Here is a 19,473-nt window from a genome sequence, read left to right as displayed (position 1 = left end):
TTGCGTTCAGACTCTTACAGCACATGGATGATGTGAGACGTTAGGTCTGACTTCACCGAGAAAAACAAAACCACAACATTCACCAAAGAGTTAAAAGAAAACTGGAGAGAATGTCCTCAGTGTTTGTACTGAACTAATGTATCCAAAGCCTTCTCACCCTGTTTCAGACTCGACTCATTAGTTCATATTACACAGTTAATAAGAGCTGAGAGAGAGAGAGAGAGAGAGAAACACAGGTCTGATTGGGTAAACGTATTCGTGGGTAAGTGTCAGTGCTGAATAAATCAACACACACTGTAACATCCACGAACAATATGTGCATATTTTAACATTTCGAACCCAACGTCCACCACAATTAGAGTGTGTGTGTAATTACATTTATGCTGGATGACTGTACAAGACACACCGTGTTGTTTAATGTTATTCAGGGTCTCAAACAATAAAAATGAGGTCATATGTTCAGGGGACTTAGGAAAACCAACAAATGTGATAACACAGACCCGGCATTTAGAAAAACACACAACGAGGTGCTACAAACACACAAAAAACAACCAAAACCAGAAATGTGTATTTGCACCACATCTCTATATTTGGTTGTGTTTTGCATATGACAAGTCTGGGTTGTGTATATTTATGTGCATGTTGTCGCTTGTGTTTTCTTCGAGATTCTGTCCCACTGAATCAGATTTAAACATCCACCGTTTATTTAATTAACATCCTGGCAGGCAGCCACGCAGAGTGTGTGTGTGTCAGTGGGTGTGAGTGAGTGTGTGTGGGCGCGTGCGCACTAGTGCTGCATGGCTCATTAGGCCGGTGTGTGTTTGCAGCGGTCCACACTGGTTAAAGACTCAAACGGTGGTCACACTCCATCTCCTGTTTGATTAATGCTGTGGTGTTACAGTGTGTGTGCGCATCTTTCTGTGGCTTTGTGGACACATTTCTGTACCATCGTTGTGGGGACACTTTCCCCGCAACTTCCAGTGGCTGTTTGAGGGTTAAAGGTGCAGTCAGAGCAAAATGTGCCTGCATGCTGTGGCCAGAGCAGGAGGAGACCACAAAATGTGGTTGTAAAATAACCTGCACGAGCTGGTGTGACACCCACAAATTTTCAATTGTGGGGGGGGGGTCCAGAGTAGGGCAGACACACTCAAAGAGAGGCTAAGTTGTGAGTTAGCAAATAATAAACTCTTATTATTTTAACATTTTGTTCAGGTATGTTTTGATTATTATCCGAGTAAATTTCAGTCAGTTATTCTTCAAACTTGAGCCTTTTCTGTGAGATTAACAACCTGCAAGTTTTAACTAGACTTAACACTGGAGTTATGTTTTTGTTTGACTGCATTGTAAAATCATTTTTATTATTTGGTCTACGACCTACTGTGTAAATGATCGGTTGGGTAAACCCCAGTACACTCATGTTAAAAGCATCAGTGTCGTTTATTGTAAATACTACATATTGTAATTCTGTTATAATCACAGGCAAAGTACCATCTACAGGGGCCCAAGACCAGGAACGACAGTTATCATCTAGTTAAATTAAACTGTGGTTTGTTGAATATTTTTGTTTCAGTTCTTCACTGCTGCCCGGAATATTTCAACTGCAGATAAAAAAATCTAATTTTATTTCTTGAGCTCAGTCCCTCCTCTTCCCTTTTTAAACTCCAGATATCACAGGTCAAAAGGTCAATCACACTGGAGCAAAGTACAGGAGACAAACACCTCACCCAGTTTCCCTCACTGCTCACATTTTAGTGTGACTGCACCTGAAACAACTACTGCAGGAGTTTTTCACCTGCTTGTAACACAGTACTGAGTACAAAGTTCTAATGTGTGTACGACACCATAAGTCTTAGTTGCTGTAACCGTTTCTGCTCTGCACACAGACTATGTTGAGTTTCACCTGCTACACTGTAAAAAATTGCACTGCCTTTGTTTTGTGACTCTCTTTCAAAGTTAAAGTTTCCCTCTTTTTGTTTCCCCTGATCAGAGACACACAAACACTGTTAGTTTTTTAAGGGCGATGTTCAGTCAGGTGCTGTAGGAGGTTCTCTTGTCCACCATGGGCGATGGTGGCAACAGTGGCACTGCCGTTAGGGAGGAAACGCCCGGTGACTGATTTCCATTTGTGCACCTTAATAGTGTGTGTCATTCCTAATTAGGGCGACTGGCTTGGTGAAACGGTGGCTCGATGCTGGAATGGCTGCTCCTGTCATGCTGCAATTACCAACAAATTAGTCTTTAGACTAAGGGGCTTTTGCAAACACACTCCTGAGCGAGTGTGTGAGCAGCGCGTCTGAGCAGCGCGTGTGCTAATTAGATGCATTTTCGCACATTGAACACCTCACAGAATGCACTAAGTGTAAAAACAGACGACGATTCATGGACATCAAACTCCAACCTGCAGCCGTTTGTTCTGCAGCCAACAATACTAACAAGATCCAGACTAACACACGAAATAATACACCGTATTACACACATTAATAGTAATACTACTAAAATAGTCAAATATGCAACTGCTCTGCTTACATTTCAGGAGCATGCGTTGTTTACTGAAATCTGTCAAATGTTTTTTCTAGTGGAGTAATGTAATTTGATTACTGTGTTAACGCATGATTATTTTTGCTCTACTGTGTTTGATATAATGAAACAACAGAAACAAAAATAAATGTATGCATGTACACAGAAACCTAAACTAGCTAAATTTTCTGATTAGGTTTGGTGAAGAAAACTGTAAACTAAACTGTGTAAAGCATTTCATTCCTTTCCAGGTATTTACCAACCTGGTTGGTGTTTCACAAAAAGAATCAAACATTTTTATAAGCAGCTAAATAAAATGCCTCCTAACAGGGATCACATTCCAATAAACTCCAGTCAGTCTGTTATAATAAATGTAATCTGATTACTTTCCATTCTGAGATTGAGAAAATAAAACAGGAAACGTTTTTATAAAGTTGGAAAATGCTGATTTACTAGTGGAATATGGTGAACAAAGTAATAAAACGCTGATTTTTCTAATGGAGTTTGGTGAATTTAGCCGAGACAAACCGTGAAATAAAAGCATCTTTGTGCTCTTTTAAACCCACTTTAATTTATTTGAGTTTTCCTGGTTACAGAGCCATTTCCAGATGTTACTTTGAAAGGAATGATTTTGACTTATGTTTTCTGGAGTTGTTTTTCTGTCTTTTTTAGCCACCGTGAATCCATTTTCTCTTTCTCTTTGTGTGTAATTTTTGTCACTTTGGGCTCATTTTTCATTGTTATGTGTCACTTGGTTTCTCTTGTTTGTCTTTTTCAGCTGTTCATGTTCATTTAGTCTCTTTTTTGTTGCTACTTTTTTTCTCTGGTGTTTTTGTGCTTATTTTGGGTCATCATGCATCTGTTTTTTGTATTTTTTTTGTCTTTCTCGGTTAATTTTGTGAGTATTTCTCTTCGTTGTGGTTTTTCAGTGTTTGTGATTCAGTTTGGCTTCACAGGTTTTTGTGTGTGAAGAGGAATCTTTCAGTTCTGTGAGGCTTTTGTGCTCTCAGTGAGGATAGATGGAGAGCCGGACTAACACAGCTGCACGTTTCCTCGACTCAGCTGTTTCCTCGCACACATCCTTTACCCTGTCACATTAGTCTGGTCACCTGCTCCTCTCGGGTTAATTGTTCGCAGCTTTGTTTCTCTGCGTCGCTGCTTCTGATTAGTCGAACGGCCGCCGACGACTACAAGGATACAAAAGAGTTTGTTTACACGAGTCGCCTTCACTTCCACGACGAGCGCAAGGACGTTGTGCCTGTCGGGGAGAATTTACAGGAGCGAGGCTGATGAGGCAGCTGGTGGCTGTTTAATTATCCAACACGTTTTTAAGAGTTTGACTGAGATGGAGGGAGGAGGTGTTGACAGTGTAAATGCAAGAGGAAAAGGATTTTTGCCCCTCGCTCAGGAGGTAAAATAACAAAAACAAAAAGACGTTTGAAGTGTGGATGGATTATGAGAAGGGGACTTAGTCAGGTAAAAACAGACAGAGCCACAACAGACTTTTCACATCAGTTTGTCTCCTTTTAGACGTTTTTTTAAACAACATTTTTGGGGGTTTCTTTCCTTTTTTTCCTCTCCTCCTGTGCTTATTTCCATTTGTGGTCGTCACTCGTCTCTTTTTGGTCATTACATATCTATCTTGGTTTTGTGTTGTCATTTCATTTTTTGTCTCTTTAGATTCTGTATTCAGCCATTTGTGGTCTTTTGTTCATTTCGTGATTTTTTTATTGGTTAACTGAGCTTTGTGACATGTACATACAAAAAACTCAGGTCCAAGATTTGCTCGACCTCTTGGGACCATGGTCCTGTTCCCACTATGTCCATCTGATCATGCATCCGTGGTTTAAAGGACAGGGTCACAATTTTTTTCCAGCCTGTCAAGCAGTTATGTGTCAATGTGGAGACCAAGAAATGTTATCACCATCCTTCCTGTTTACAAGAGATTTTAAAATGTGAATCTGTAACACGAGGAGAGAATTTTTATACTGAAAAAAGAACATCAACTCAGATCTTCACATGGTCAGGTGGTTACAGCAGGAAAACCAGGCTTCAAATGAGGTCCTGATACCTCTAGAATAAGTTAATCCATCCTTTAAGATGAGCAAACTAAAGGAGGCGAGCGGTGCAGATCTCTGCCGACCTCTCCATCATCCTGTGGCCACTCTGATAAAGTTTCTCTGTGCTCACATACATCACTGCCACTCTCAGATTTGTCTCTGCGTACAAATGTGGAGTTTTTCCCTACATCCCTCCTCCCTCACCACCGAGGAGCGTGATTGAGCAGAAGATGAATGATGCAACCAACAAAGTGGGGTATCCCCCAGTCGACCATCTTTCACCTCACCTGAACTTCCTCACACCTTCCCCCTTAAGCCTGGGAACCTACAGTTTATACCGCCCAACCACACACACACACGCACACGCACACACACACACACACACACACACACACACCACCGCTGCCCCTGAGGACAAAGATCGGGCATCGGGAGCAGGATTACTTACTCAGATCTGACTTTTTTCCTCCTTGACAGCAGTGTCAGTGAGGGTCAAGGGAAATCACCTAAAGCTTCAACACAACAAGACAAATCTCCATGTCAACACATTATTTCCAAAATGACAGTTCTTTCATAAAAGCAGCACAAAATCCTGCTACCAACGTTAAATCATTAAAGTTATAGCGATACAACTTAACTGGTTCCTGAAATCAGTGTCATCAAAGATGATCTATTAAGATTTAACATTTAACACCTCTTGTTATTTTGCATGTCTTTCTGCTCTGCGTGTTTTCTTGTGTCTTTGGATTCTTTGATGGCCTTTTCTTGTCCTTATGTTAACAGTCAGAAAAAATACAAAGAAAAAACCTTTGCAAAAGAAAAAGACAAAGAAATTAGCCAAAAACAGTGAAGTGCATTAAATCTCTCCTAACTCCCTTTTCTCTCTCTGCCTTTTAACTATTCATGTTTTACATTCATGTTCTATATTGATTGTTTCTACTGTAAATCACTTTGTTTGAAAGGTGCTAAATAAATACAAAATATTACGTTAATATTATATCATATCATCATCTTCATCCGTTTAGTAAAAAAATCATTTTCTGTCTACATCTTGACAACAGGAATCTCCCAACTGCTTTTCTCCACCAGCTAAAAACAACAACAGACCCAGAAGCACATAAAATTTAGATTTGTATGAAAAAACACGAATCTTGTGGGAATGTCTCTCTGTGTGTAAGACGACCAGGAAACAGCTGCAAACTGACACAGATATCCACTTTTCACTGTCAAACACATTTCACCACGAGGGATTCAAACCAGCGGCACAGCAATACTCAGCTATCACAAGGTTTCATTATTTATGTGTGTGCAGATAAATGATCTCTAATCCACAGCTTCCCCTCAAAAACAAAAAGAGAAATGCATGAAACTGATGCAGACTGCAACAGACTCTGCAATCTTACTGTAAACCTTTAGCTCAGTCGCTGTTAAATGCCCCTACAGGTATTTCAGGGCTTAAATTCCTTAACAGGGTTAAACGATGCAGATGTGAAAGTCAACACAAAACAAAACGAGTCACTTTTCCTGTCCAGCAGACGCATTTTCAGCAGAGCAGAGCTCAGGGGCAGGAATCGCACCAAGCCACCGACAGAATAATTCTAATCAAGCTAGTCTGCATTTTCTAATATACTGCAGCAAACTCACTAACCAACAGTTAACATCTGCTCCTGGATCCTCTATTGACCCAGAAGTTGTTCCAAGTCTCCATCGTGCAGAGAGGAGCGAGGATACACCAGAGGATCCTTCGTACAGACACTTCAGCTGAAACCAGTTTTACACCAAAAGGCACTGATAACAATATTTCGGTGCCTGTGCAAGAAAGACGTTGCAGTGTTTCGAGCATTTGGGGCAACGTATTTCCAAATGAGGAAACCATTGGAGCAGTGGTTTAATTGTTTTTGGACAACAGAGGTCTACAGCACAGAGAAACGAGCTCACACACAGGCCACAGTATGAGACACTATGTGTGAGCATTTTAAAAAAAAATACCATTAATTTAGAAAATACACATTCTGTACTCATGTGCTGCAGCTTCTGAGCAGAGAACAACATCGATACACTGTGTTTTTAACTGCTGTGAGCACAGAATAGAAACAGAAAGCTAAGCTGTTGGTGGAAACCGCTGACAATTATTTGGACACAAGAGGCTCCAGGATCCTGAAGGTGCTTTGAGCTGGTCATGAGTCACATCACTGAGGTGGGACGATGATGGAGGTTTTAAAACTTTCCACAACATTAGTACTGAAGTTTCCTCAAACATGTGATCTCGCTCCCTGCACTCTTTGGTTTCTTTTTCTTCCATTTTCCCTCTCGTCTGGATATTACTTAACTCAGTAATCACTTAATATTAATTACTATGACACACTAATTATGGGAAGATTTGGTTGGCCACAAAGAAAGACCACACAGGCAACATCAATGCACTGAGTTCCAGGAAATTTCACAAGACCTGAGGACAGTGATGTTTCTGTGATGCCAAAGGACAAAAGAACATACTCGGTGCCGCCATGCTTCAGCTGCAGCTTTCACTACACAAATATTAAACCCGGACACTGTGGAAGTTTGACATATTGAGCTTTAGGGCGTATGTCTGAGTGTCACAGTGGAAACATTGAAACCTGCTGCAGATTTAGCAGCTGCAGCAGCATTAATGGTTCTGCTAAATCAGTGTGGAGATCTGGGCTCAGTTCCTCATTACTCAATTTTCTTTCCCCATGGAACAGGGTCACACCTTACTTCATGAATCTTGTGATTTTCAGAGAATTTCCAGATAAACACTGACGATATTTAGTTCCTCGTGATTGATAAGTGACACAGATAAAGCCAATACATATATCAGAGTTTCCTACAAGGAAAAAAGGAGGTGTGACGAGGCGTTATGTGTGTTTTGGGTATTAACAGATAAATATCAAAATGACTTTTAGGAAATCATCTGTAACATAAAGACTTAGCAAACACGAGCAACATTTAAACATAAGTTTGGACGTTCCTGCTTTTGTTCCCTTTCCAGTTCTAATAAAATATCATCTAATGACTTCCTGATTCCTATCACAGGTGTAGAACAGAACCCACCCAACACGTCCCACAGTGCTCTGATTTTTTACACTGAGTGAATAAATCTTCTGTCTGTGCGGGTCATGCAGTGCAAACAACGGTCTCTGACAGTGTCCGAAGACACTGCTGGACAGAGACTTAACATCACCAGGACCAGATCTGCTTCGTCTGTCTGTCTCTAAAAATAAACACTGTAGGAAGACTGAAAATAAAATGGAACAAAACAGAAGTATTCTAGCCTGACACTCTGAAGAACTGGTTTACATCAAAATCAGGATCATTCTCCAGCTCACTACATTTCACGTTTTTCCTTCAGATACATTAAACTCAGTCTTTCCTTCAATAAACATAAAATTTCCACATTTACATCTGAAACACCTGCTGAGAAACCTGCAGCTTCAGTTTGTGTTTCTGGAGTTGATGTGGAGTTTTGATGCATGTTGTTTTTAAATGACAGACAAATTTATGACTTTATAATTCTCCTTCTTCCTCTGTCTCATCAGATTAGCCGTTTTTTTTCTGGAGTCATTTGCAGCTCGAAGGATGTTTGTTTGAGGCTCTGAGACACATTTTGGGTTTTCTGCTGCACTGACAGCTTTGTTTTCTTTCTAACTTTCCTCTAACATTCATATAATATTAAAATGAACATTCACATTGTGCAAAAACATGGAGACGTGTCCAAACAGCCGTTTGGACTGTGCACATGAAGAAACATGTTTACATTCAACTAAACATCATATAAGTTTTATATTTATTTATATTTTAATAACTCAGTCTATATTAAGATTAGAATAAACTATTTTCATTCACCATATTTTAACGCTGTTGACGTTTGGCTAAGACTTAACAATTTTTTTAGCAGAATTCAAACATTAATATGAGAACTCCCCTGATATATTAAATATCATGTTAATACAACAGCTCATTGTGCATCATCCAACAACCATCCTAAACACATTTTATTCTGCTGATGCCACGTGTGCCTTTCATTTAAAGAATATCTTATCACTCTGGTCAGTGTGCTGTTCTCTGTGCGTTAGTGTCAAAAACTCAATGTGCAGGAATCCAGCAGTTACTGCACTCCTGTCCGTCGCAGGAGACGGGTCTCTTCCTGTGCGGTGGATCTTTATCTTAATCAACACTTGAAGGATGGAGGAAGCATTGCTGAGCTATACAGTAAATCCCTCTGAAGAACCTGCGATATGTGCATCAAAACAGCATCTTAAAACCACAGAAATGTGCAGCTACTCTTCACAAGCACAACAGAGCAGCAGCTTCTTCTATACAAGTTTGTCTTCCTGTCATCACAATTTAAGCACCAACTGTGTTTGGAGATACGCCCACAACATATGATTCAAATCAGCATTTCACTGAGACTTCGAACACCACAAGTCTGCAGCTTCTTCTCTGAAACAGAACCCAGCAGCACTTTCCTCCTCAGCCTAACATCGGACTGTATCGTGCTGCAAAACCTGCTGTTGCAAACTCATGATCTGACCCGACACATGATTCAAATCCAGCATCTTGAACCAAAACTCAACTCACTCACTCATTTATAACAGTAAAACCATATGATTGTGTCCGTGCCCACTTTCCTTAAGAAGCTTAAGAAGCACAGGAACACCTGATGCTTCAGCCTCATCTGTTAATGTCTCTAAAGTCCACCTCACCTCTGGAGGACGCTACGCGCTCTACAGGCTTCAAAGACTAACACATTTGTAAAATGTGATTTAAATCTGCATCTTCCTGTGTGAAGCATAATGCCCCTGTAAACTTTCAGTTATCCATTCACATTCTGCAGCTTCTGCTCAGAAAAGCATCTGATTAACAAGTAAAAATCCCAAATAAATGATTAATCAAACACCTTATTTTCCTTTTGGAGGTTTTCTTCTTCCTGAAGTGTTTTGTGGATTCTTCTTTTTCTAACTCTTGTGCACAGGTGTTATTAGTACATTTTTCTGTGGCAAATCTGCAAAATGTGATTCTGGGCTCAGCAGGATTCAAACTGACGTCTTCCTGCAACTCCTGGCAGAAATCACGCACAACCAGAGCAGTCAGATAAACTCAAACTTTCCACCTCGTGTCTCCTCTGCTTCCTCACGATAAGGCAAACGCTGCAGCCAAAGACAATGAGCCTGAACAATCAGCACCTTCAGGTGTTTCAGAGCTGCCCAGGTTCAAAGATCCTGCAGCACGTTTAACATGTTTGAGCTGAGTTTTGAGGTTTTTACCTGAAGGTTAAAGGTTTGTGGCCATTGAGTGTCACTGAACACCGCTCTGACATAATCACACAAACCTGAAACACGTGGATCGTTTTTTACAGTTTCAGTCCGAGCTATCGATCACACACCTGCTGAGAAACCTGCAGCTTCAGTTTCTGTTTGTGGAGTTTTGGAGCTGGAAAATACACATTGTATTTTATCTCTGGGACAGATCAGACATTTTTAAATTCTACTTCTCTGTTCTTCCTCACTTTTGCATTTTTCCCTAGTATTTGTCCTCCAAATCAAGCCTCTGATTATGTTTGTTTGTGCCTCTCTGAGACAAAGGAGTCGTTTTGTGCTGCATAGACTTATAAAAACACATTAAAATGCAACATCCAAATTGTGCAACAGTATAAACAAACTTTCAGATTGCACTTTAGTGTCTGGGGGTGCAGAATTGCTTTTTAAATGATACAAATTTCTAATTTAATAATTCTACTTTTTTCTGTGTTCTTTGTCAGTTTTGTGTGTTTTTGTTACTGGACTTCTGATGATGTCCGAGGCCCCCAGAGACTCTGCTGCTGCTGATTTTCTGCTGCACAAGTGACTTTATTTTATTTCTGTTTACGTTCACGTCTCAGATAAATTAAAAACATACTTTGTGCAATAATGTACACATGTAATTAAGTGTAAACATCTAATATAAACTGTACATATTCATTGTTTGATCACTTTATGCACCTGCTGCAGTTTTCAACATGTGAATCTAATTTCAGATTCTATCTAAAAGGCATATGTCTTTTATTTTTATTTTAAAAATCCTTCACAATTTTAAACGGTCAGAATTCTTAATTATTTACTAATTTAATTCTTGTTCCATATTAAACTGCACATACTGAGGTTTTTGGCTTTATCTGTGGGGATTTTGTTTTATCTAACCAAACTAATAATTACTAAAATAATATAATTTTTACAACAACAACAATAATAACAATAATAATAAAAATAATATTAATCTGTGAAAATAATCCGCGTGTTTGTTAAGTGTAGTGTGGTTTATTCTCACACCTGCACATGTTGACATTCTTACACCTCAGACACTGCATTCAGCTGCAGCACGCAGCACTTTAAATTTAACTAAGTTTACTTTAGTTTCTATTTTTTATTGCAGCTGAAACTAATTTATTCCAACGTGCAGACTTTGGCACAAACATTCGAGCACGATACAAACATGAACACATTTAAATTCTGTGCGTTAAAGTTTGCAGAAAAAGCCGCTGCGCGTGTTTTCGGAGCTCGTGTCTCCGCATTAGGATGGATTTTCTCTCGTCGTGTTCAGGTGATTTAAACCTGAGGCTTCGCTCAAAGTCCGGGACTGATTTAACGGAAGAAATGCGCTCACATTTCACTCCAGCTTCACCAGATGGAAACACGTTTGGAGCTATAAGCCAAAATTCTGAGGTTTAAAATTCCTGAAATAGTTTTTAAAATTTCAAAACGACATATTTATTCTATTATTATAATTTGAAAAACACAGCTTCTGGTGTTTTTGACACCTCTGGCTTTGAAACGATTCGGTTTTGTGGCTTTAACATGTTTACATTTAAAAAAAGCAGAAACGAATAATTATAAAATGAAACTATGTCTGCGGACTGTCTGCAGAACTTTAATTTTAATTTAAACTGTGTAAGTTACATTTTGTTTTACGTCCTTGAATAGTTTCATTAATAAATCATCGGTTAAATAAAAACGGGCTCCGCTGCTCAAGACTGTCACGAAATTGTTTGATTACGGCACAAAGTCGATGCGTGGTTTAAAATTAATCATTCTCTTTTTTCCATCTTTTAAAACAGCTTTTAAAGTCCTTCAGGTATCGCCGACAACCGAGCCACGCAGCTCCGTGCTCATCCCGCCGCCTGTCTGCGCGCTGCGTGTCCGCGAGGAACCAAAGAGCGGCTCAGATTTGTATAAACCAATCGTGAGAGCAGCGGTTTTAGAGCAACAAACCCAATTTGACTTTATTTCACGGTTACAAAGACATTCAGGAGCGGGGCAGTAATTCGGCGTCTGCCTCCGCTTGCACCGGGGCAGCAGCTGAAGCCGGATCCGCCTGAGAGCAGGAAGGAGCCGGTGTGATGAGGCTGCAGCTCAGCGCTCAAACATCGACCCTGTCGATCTGAGTCACCGACACTGAAGCGAATTCATGCGATGATTCTCCTACGGATTTCACTGCGTTTGGTTTATTGTTCCGAGTTCTAAACGGAAGCAGGTCACTTTTCCGTCCATCTCCAGTTTAAAACAGGACACTCCCTCTAATGTCCAGCTGATGCTTCTGTGGCTGCTCTTGTAGTTTAGTCTAAAACTTTGCCGTTTCCAGCCTTTTCTTTATTCCTAATTTTAGTCTTTTCCTAATGAAAAGAGCACTGCGCTGCTTCTCTTTTATTTAGCTGCAAGTTTCTTTTTATGTCACAAACCAAGCCGCCGCTTTTGTAACTAACTGGGCTCCAACTCTTTTAACCTGCTGTTTCTCGGATTTCGCCCTGCACTCTGTCCCACGTGGACCCCGCAGGACGCGAACAGGACTCTTTTTTGTTTTGTTTTGTTTTTCTAACTGTGGCACTAATTAGTCAGACAGATAAAACGCTGCACGGTTTCTGGTGGTATATGTTACCTCTGAGCCGCTGTGTTGGCGTCCAAAATCCCTGCGCCCTGCATCCAGGAGCGGACCGGGGTCATGCCGGTGGGGAGCGGCTCCTCCTTCATGGTCAGGGCCCCCCTGGGGAGGCTGTCCTGGATGGAGAACATCAAAGTGTCCTTCTGGGAGCTTTGTCTTCACCAGAAACAAGAAAGAAGATAATAATCCTCCCTGTACCAGCCACTCAAAAAGCCGAAGGACCACCTGGATTAAGGTGGAGAAAAGAGGAGCAATGAGGAGGAGAAAAGAGGGGAGGAGGAGGTGTGGGGGACACACGAGCGAGCGTCCTTCCCCAAAGTACCAGGTCCTGATCCAAAGAAGAGCACCCGGATCCCTGTGGGTTTCTCCGGGGTTGTTTTAGATCCCAGCCCCGACTCGCAGCAGCCCGGGCTTTAAACCAGCGTCTGTGTGAAGTTAAAAGAGGGCGGAGAGAGGAGCGAGGAGCGGGGAGAGCATCTCAGAGGAGCCCAGAGACAGACGCACACAGACGGAGGAGAATCAGCCGGGATCCGGAGAGCCTGACGCCGGGAGAACGGAGCGGTGAGATCCGGGGATCAGAGGGAGGCGAGCAGCCGCGGATTGTGGAGAAATGAAAAGTGGGATAAAAAAACGAGCCAGCGCTTCAAAAAGGAGTAAAATGAAATGATTAGCAAACAAGAGGGAGGGACGGACCATGGAAGGCTGCGGCTCCCGGGGGAAAAGGGGGATTGGGCAGCGAGAAATCTCATCCCCTCCCTCCCCGGCTCTTTATGGCTCCTCTGTCCCAGCGGAGAGCTCCTTCTCCCGGGGTCCGGGGCTCGGGAGCTCCCGGGGGACCGGCGTGGAGCAGAAGGGGGTGGGGACACGACCAAACAAGGAGCGCTCATTTAAATACCGATCGCAACTCTGGCCTCTCATTGGTCAGAGTGGCGTGTTGCGTCATTGTTTTGCCAAGCGCACGCCAAATAAGGGTTTCCGCGTGTTCGACCACGCGCGCTGTAAAAAATGAGGTTTAACAGTTTCGAAGTGGATAAAAGCAACAGGGAGAGCTTAGACTTAATGAGATAAACAGACCCGACACCGTGACAAAAACATTTGGACGTTTTTAACGTTTCAACAAACAGACTGACGTTTGAGGTTCAACAGGACGGAGGTGAATTATGTCCGAGTCACGTTCTGGGTCCTGAAGCCTCCTTTTAACCCTCAGAATGTGAGGGAGTCTGTTCATGTGTTGCGTTCATTTGTGCCTGAATCCAAACCGCGTCCCTCAAACCAGAGTAGCGAAGGTGGCAGGTTCTGTCCCGTCTGGTTCAGACACGCGGTTACGACACTTCTCTGCCTGAACTTGTGACTAAATGAGCCGCTAAGCTCGACAGGAGGTTCCGCACAGGCCGCACTCCGTTACGAGACTGTAATACTGAACCTCATCACTAACACAAATCTGTATTCACTTCCTCCAACCTCACACTTCTCCAGATTTCGGGGATTAACTGGTTTCACGTGGAATAATCTCCTCTGTCATCCGCGTTCAGGATGACTGGCACGAGCTGCGCACAAATTTGGCATCAATTTGCTCTTTTTTCCTTTTTACGCACAGACATATGGCGTTCACACACACACGCGCACACACACACACGAAAGGGAAGCTGATGATAAACTGTCTGAGAATAAGAAGTGATTTAGACCAAACCGAATGGGCCGCGCAATAAAAAGAATTTTATATATATATATATATAATTTTTTTTTTATTTTGGGGGGGTCTGACACCTCCAACAGTAATTTTTGTTCATTTTCGTGGCAGCAACAGAATTCCTCTAATTAAGCCCAAACTCCAGAGCAGCGCTGATTAAATATTTATCCTCCTTTAGCCGCTGCTCTTCCTCCAGGGAAACGCACGTCTGGAAAGCCTGGAAAAATATTTCTGTGCGGGGAGAGAAAAAGTCAATGAGACGCTGCAAACATGTTAGCGATGTAGAGGAAGATGATGAAGACGGGCCGGCTTAGAAACCAGACGGCAACAGGCTCCTCGGCCCGTTTTACGAAATTATACTCATCACTAATTACTTATTATTACATCATTCTAATAATTTGCCTTATAATAAATATTTCTTCTAAATGCAGTTACACTTGATTAAATGAAATACCACAAAGTGTTTTTTATCACATTTTAAAACGAAGCCATGAAGGAAAGAATTTAAAGAACCTGTGGGTGAGCTTTTCAAAATTAAACCTTATTCAGTTTTATTTGTTTTATTTTGTCACCTGATTATTTTATCATAAATACAATTTCAGGTTTCTGTGAATATGGCTTTTCAAACATGCCACCACTGTCAGAACTTTTTCACCTCCTTCTGAACTCGAACTTGAAATCCAGCTTTATTTAATCCTGAAACCACCTTGAAATCAATTACATTTAGCCCATACACCTTTCAGAGCTCCTCAGCCCTTTGACATCCTTAAGTTACTCAAATGTTATTAAAAAATTGGAAATGCATAAAAACTATGAAACTCTTGGAATATTAAACCACCTTGAAGATCCCTCCTGGAAAACAACTAAACAGCACTTATATATATTTCTAAAGGCCCTTGAAGTCGTCTCTACATCCCTTATAAATTAGCAGAACCTCCTTCATAACGCCCAAACCTCTGCCAGAGGAAAATGCCTGGACTTTTAAAAGCTCCTTCAGGATACCCAAACTTCCAATTCCCAGATTCACTGTCACATGCCCCAGAACCCCATAAAATACCTGGAATTATCTTGAGCAAAACACCATCACTGTACTTAAGAAATCCTGAAATTTCCCCTTAAGCCCATCACACCTTCAGGAGGCTTGAGGCTCCTTAAATATGGATCCACCAGAGTCTTCTCAGAACCACTTGACATCTTTGGAACCCCAGATGTACCACAACCTCTTTGTGAACAGCTTGAATCCCTTAGGAATTTCTGAGGCCTCAACCAAAGCAAACTGAGCATATTTACATAATCCAGAAAGGTCCTTGAATGTGGAACCCTAACATAAACACCGTCACCTATTCTACATCTCACCAATTATAAGAACCTTACAATTATAAGAACCTGAAACCTCCTGTTAAATCAATATTTACTGACCACAACTGTCCTTAAGACATTCTTGAACTTCCTCTTAAATCCATACAATCCAATCCAATCAAGAAGCCTTAAAAGGTCCTTACACTTCCTCATCAGAATGCCAATCTTGTCTTCTAGATCCCCCTAATCTCTCTACAACACCCTGGAAATCCCTTAGGAATCCATAAACACCAACAAAAGCAAACAGCATAATTAAGAACTTCAGAAACTCCATTAAAGCACTCTAGCGTTCTCAAAAGGTTTTGCAATCAACTAAAAACAAACATAACCGGCCTCATGTACACGTAGAGCCTACCATGGAACTGCCAGCACCATACACCATCTTCACGTCATCCTGAAACCCTCAAGAGGCCTAAATGAAGAACCAGAATAATCAAAAATTTCCTTCAATAAATTACTTTTACAGTGGGGTCCATCTCATGGAAATGGTTCTCTATTCTGAGCAGAACCTTCTTTTAACAACTCTTTAAGCAACTCTTCATAGCTGCAAGATGACAAAAACAGCTGAAGAACCACATGCAGGCTGCTCCATTTGAAATTACCTGTTTTTAATATAGTGTGAAACAGAATTGTTCTGCTGCAGAGAACAAACTCGCAGCTGCAGGTAGAGGACGCCACCCTGTGGATACAGCATTGTACTGCAGCTCAGACACACCACTGACAGACTTCTGTATATCAAACATATCATGTACGTCATTGTGTTTCTGCAGAATTACATGCTCTTTAAAGTGTGATCGTAGGTTTCAGGTTAGTTTTGGGAAACCGGGCTTAACCGTGAACAAGTTATTGAACAAGCCACTGGGCCAGAGCTTCTGAGTGTTGATATCTCCTGTTTGAAAGTCACAACGCTCAGTTAAATGGCACTACACAGCAACATAGCCTAAAGGGATTCACACACAGACAGAAATTTACCAAATCACCTCGTGTAGTTTTTATGTCTTTCCTGGTCTGGGGGGCCTGTGTAGGAGGGTGGGGGGGCTCTACCTGTCTGTGCACCAGGGGTCGTTTCCTCATAACCCACACACCTGCACTTAAATCAGATTTTCACTGCTTATAATCAGTTCTGCTGCCATCTGGAAAAATGACAACTAGAACTAGCTTCTATTGTAATTATCATCAGGTGTAGTCCCACAAGCTCACCAGAGTGACATCACTGTGGTAACAAAGTATACACAACTGCTTCAAGCAACAAAAACACTTCTAAGACTTCTGACACTGCAGTACCACCACTAGTACTATTTCTATTACAACTACTATACCTACAACTATATCATCTACCACCTCATTTTTTCCAAACTAAACAAAAATAAATAAAATAATCAGTAAATTAATCTTTAATAAAAGTTAATTATATTATTAATGCAGTAACAGTGTAAAAGGGGTCCAGAGATTAAAACTGTAAAATAAGCTGATTCTTCATCTAAAAGACATTTTTAACATTTGCATAGTTTTTGTCACATGTCCTCAACACACCTGAGACAGGTTGATTGACAGCAGTCGTTTATAGGAAGGAAAACAGCGTCTTCCACAATGTCACATCACTTTACTTCTGACAGACATTAAAGTAAATGTATTCATGTTTGAACGGACACTGGAAACATCTACCATGTAAAATAAGAGTTTCATTTACAAACTGTCAGAAAATTACCTGGTGATAGTCGGTGGTTTGATCAATAAATCAAAGTTATCTGAGGACTTAAATATGTGTTTAAGTAAACACAACACATTAAAAACCTTTAATTAAACAGTGAATCTAAGAAACTGCATAATATTTTATATGTTAACGAAAACTATGAGAAGCCGAATTATTTGTGACCAAAGAACACGAAGATTCTCTGGAAACTTCCGTAGCGGCAATTAGCGTCTTCTCTCTATGATTTCTAAGCGTTTTTATTTTGTGCACATTTATTGTGATGTTTAACGGTGAAAACGATGCCACAGGATAGCGTGAGTCACGTAGAAACCAAAAATACGTGTTTCATGTTTGCTTGCTCAGATTTCACCGAGTTAAGAGTCCGCTTCTAACAGGCTGCTCCCATCAGAAGCTAAGCTAACTTAGCCTACCTTCATGTTGTGCGCACTGCTGCTGCTCATACAGGCGATGGGGCTGTTGAGCTACTTCCTGTTCACCTTAAAACACCTGGTACCTGGTCAGCTACAAATCTAAATGACATTTTTCTTATTTGATCTTAGGACTGGTGTTGTCTCCTGTCATACACACTATCAGGGAATAAAGGGGACAATAAGCTCCATTGTTCACTATTTCCTGACGTCATATAAACGGAATAATCGAATATCTATTAAACATTTAGTTCAGAAAAATAATCGCCACAGATTAAACTACTTTTATGAGGTTACTGTAGAAGCTTAAACACAATCACCAGAAACTTAGAACATGAAAACTAAATTTAAAAAACAAAATGATTACATATAAACGAACTACATCAGGGTCACATGACTTCTACGTCACCCACACTAAATTTTCAATTAGTAATTTGATTCAATGAGTAATTGATTCTTGTGATTCTTGTGACTTTTGTAAAACACATAAAGAATTTATCTTTTACTTAGTTTTTACTGTTAAAAAAAATATTCTAACTCACTCTGTATAGATATTCACTTTTTTGTCAGAAGGAAATTGAATACCAATATACGAATTCATATATTTGCTGTACTGTTGTATTTTGTAAATAATTGAATATGGATGACAATGTCCTATATAATTTTGTTACTTGTCATTTTAGGTAAATTTCACATCCATAAATCTTAATGATCCAGCTCCACAAATGTCAAAAATGTTCAAAAATGTCAACAACAACAAAGCTATAAAGACCTTCAACATTTTGAATCAATTCAATTTAGTTTGAATTTGATCAAAGAACTTGATCCTGGACTGGACTCTAGGCTCCCCTTGCCTTCATTTCATGTATGTTTAGAATAATTTTTGTTAATGTCAATTTTTATTAATACAATAATTATTGGTAGAGATTGTAACTGGTATAACTAAAGATTTGTTCAAAGATACAAAAACTGATTTAGTGACTTTCCTCTTCAACAAAGTCTTTCTTCTTAGATTGATCTGATAGAGTTAGAAATGGTGAGTTATAAACGCAACCAGACTGTAAAGACGGATCACTGTGTAGATGAGTCTGTGTTGATAACATCTGTGTTCCATTTTAGCCACTTGTTAGGAAGCAACTGTTGCAAATATAGAAAAGAATAAAATAGTATGTGAAATTCTCTTGAAGTAGCGCTAACTACAGGACTTAATTCAGGATTTTTACCAAAAAGTTATTTAAAGAAGCTGATCTTTTCACCTTTTCAGTACTGGGTGGTATGTGAATGTTCTAAGCAAATAACAAATCCAATGTGCAGTGGAGGTTAGTGTGAACTTCATCACTATGATGAAAAACATCAATTGACTTATTTTCCATGAAAAATTGAGGCTAAAATAAAATGTAACACAAAAGAAATATGACAAAAATATTTTTAATTAATGTATAAAAACAGAAAATGCATGTATAAGAGTGATATGAAATATTTATCATCTTAATGCAAAACCGAGATTATTTACTGTGAAGTCATTAGTAACATTAGTTTCAGGATATCGTTGTTATCAAATGGAAGAAGTAAGTAAACAAGGAAACTGGACTAAAACATATTTTACTTTTTGCGACTAAAATAATACAATTCAAAATAATTACATTTAACAAATCTTACATTTTTGGCACTTTGCAAAATGAACACTGAGGTGGGTAAACGGGAGCTCAGTTTTCACCCGGGGCTTCGTAGGAGGTTGAACCGCCCGTGATGCCTCCATGTTGCCTGGTGTTGTTTTTACGTTTTGGTCTCCCG

At 40.2% G+C, this 19,473-nt stretch overlaps 1 protein-coding gene across 3 annotated transcripts in view; it reads right to left on the bottom strand.

Moving 5' to 3' along the window:
* LOC137134285 (transcription factor COE3-like) overlaps window positions 1-13,278 on the bottom strand; it is a 137,771-nt gene extending 124,493 nt beyond the window's left edge. For all 3 annotated transcript variants that reach the window (XM_067518948.1, XM_067518947.1, XM_067518946.1), the window contains exon 1: window positions 12,507-13,278. In XM_067518948.1, coding sequence (XP_067375049.1) covers window positions 12,507-12,640 — 134 coding nt within the window. In that variant the 5' untranslated portion in view covers window positions 12,641-13,278. The remainder of the gene's footprint in view (window positions 1-12,506) is intronic.
* Between the last annotated feature and the right edge of the window lie 6,195 nt (window positions 13,279-19,473).

Source organism: Channa argus, chromosome 10 (assembly GCF_033026475.1).
Source record: "Channa argus isolate prfri chromosome 10, Channa argus male v1.0, whole genome shotgun sequence".
Taxonomy (NCBI): Eukaryota; Metazoa; Chordata; class Actinopteri; order Anabantiformes; family Channidae; genus Channa; species Channa argus.
Note: the sequence above shows the minus strand (reverse complement) of the source record. Positions and strands in the feature narration are given on the sequence as shown.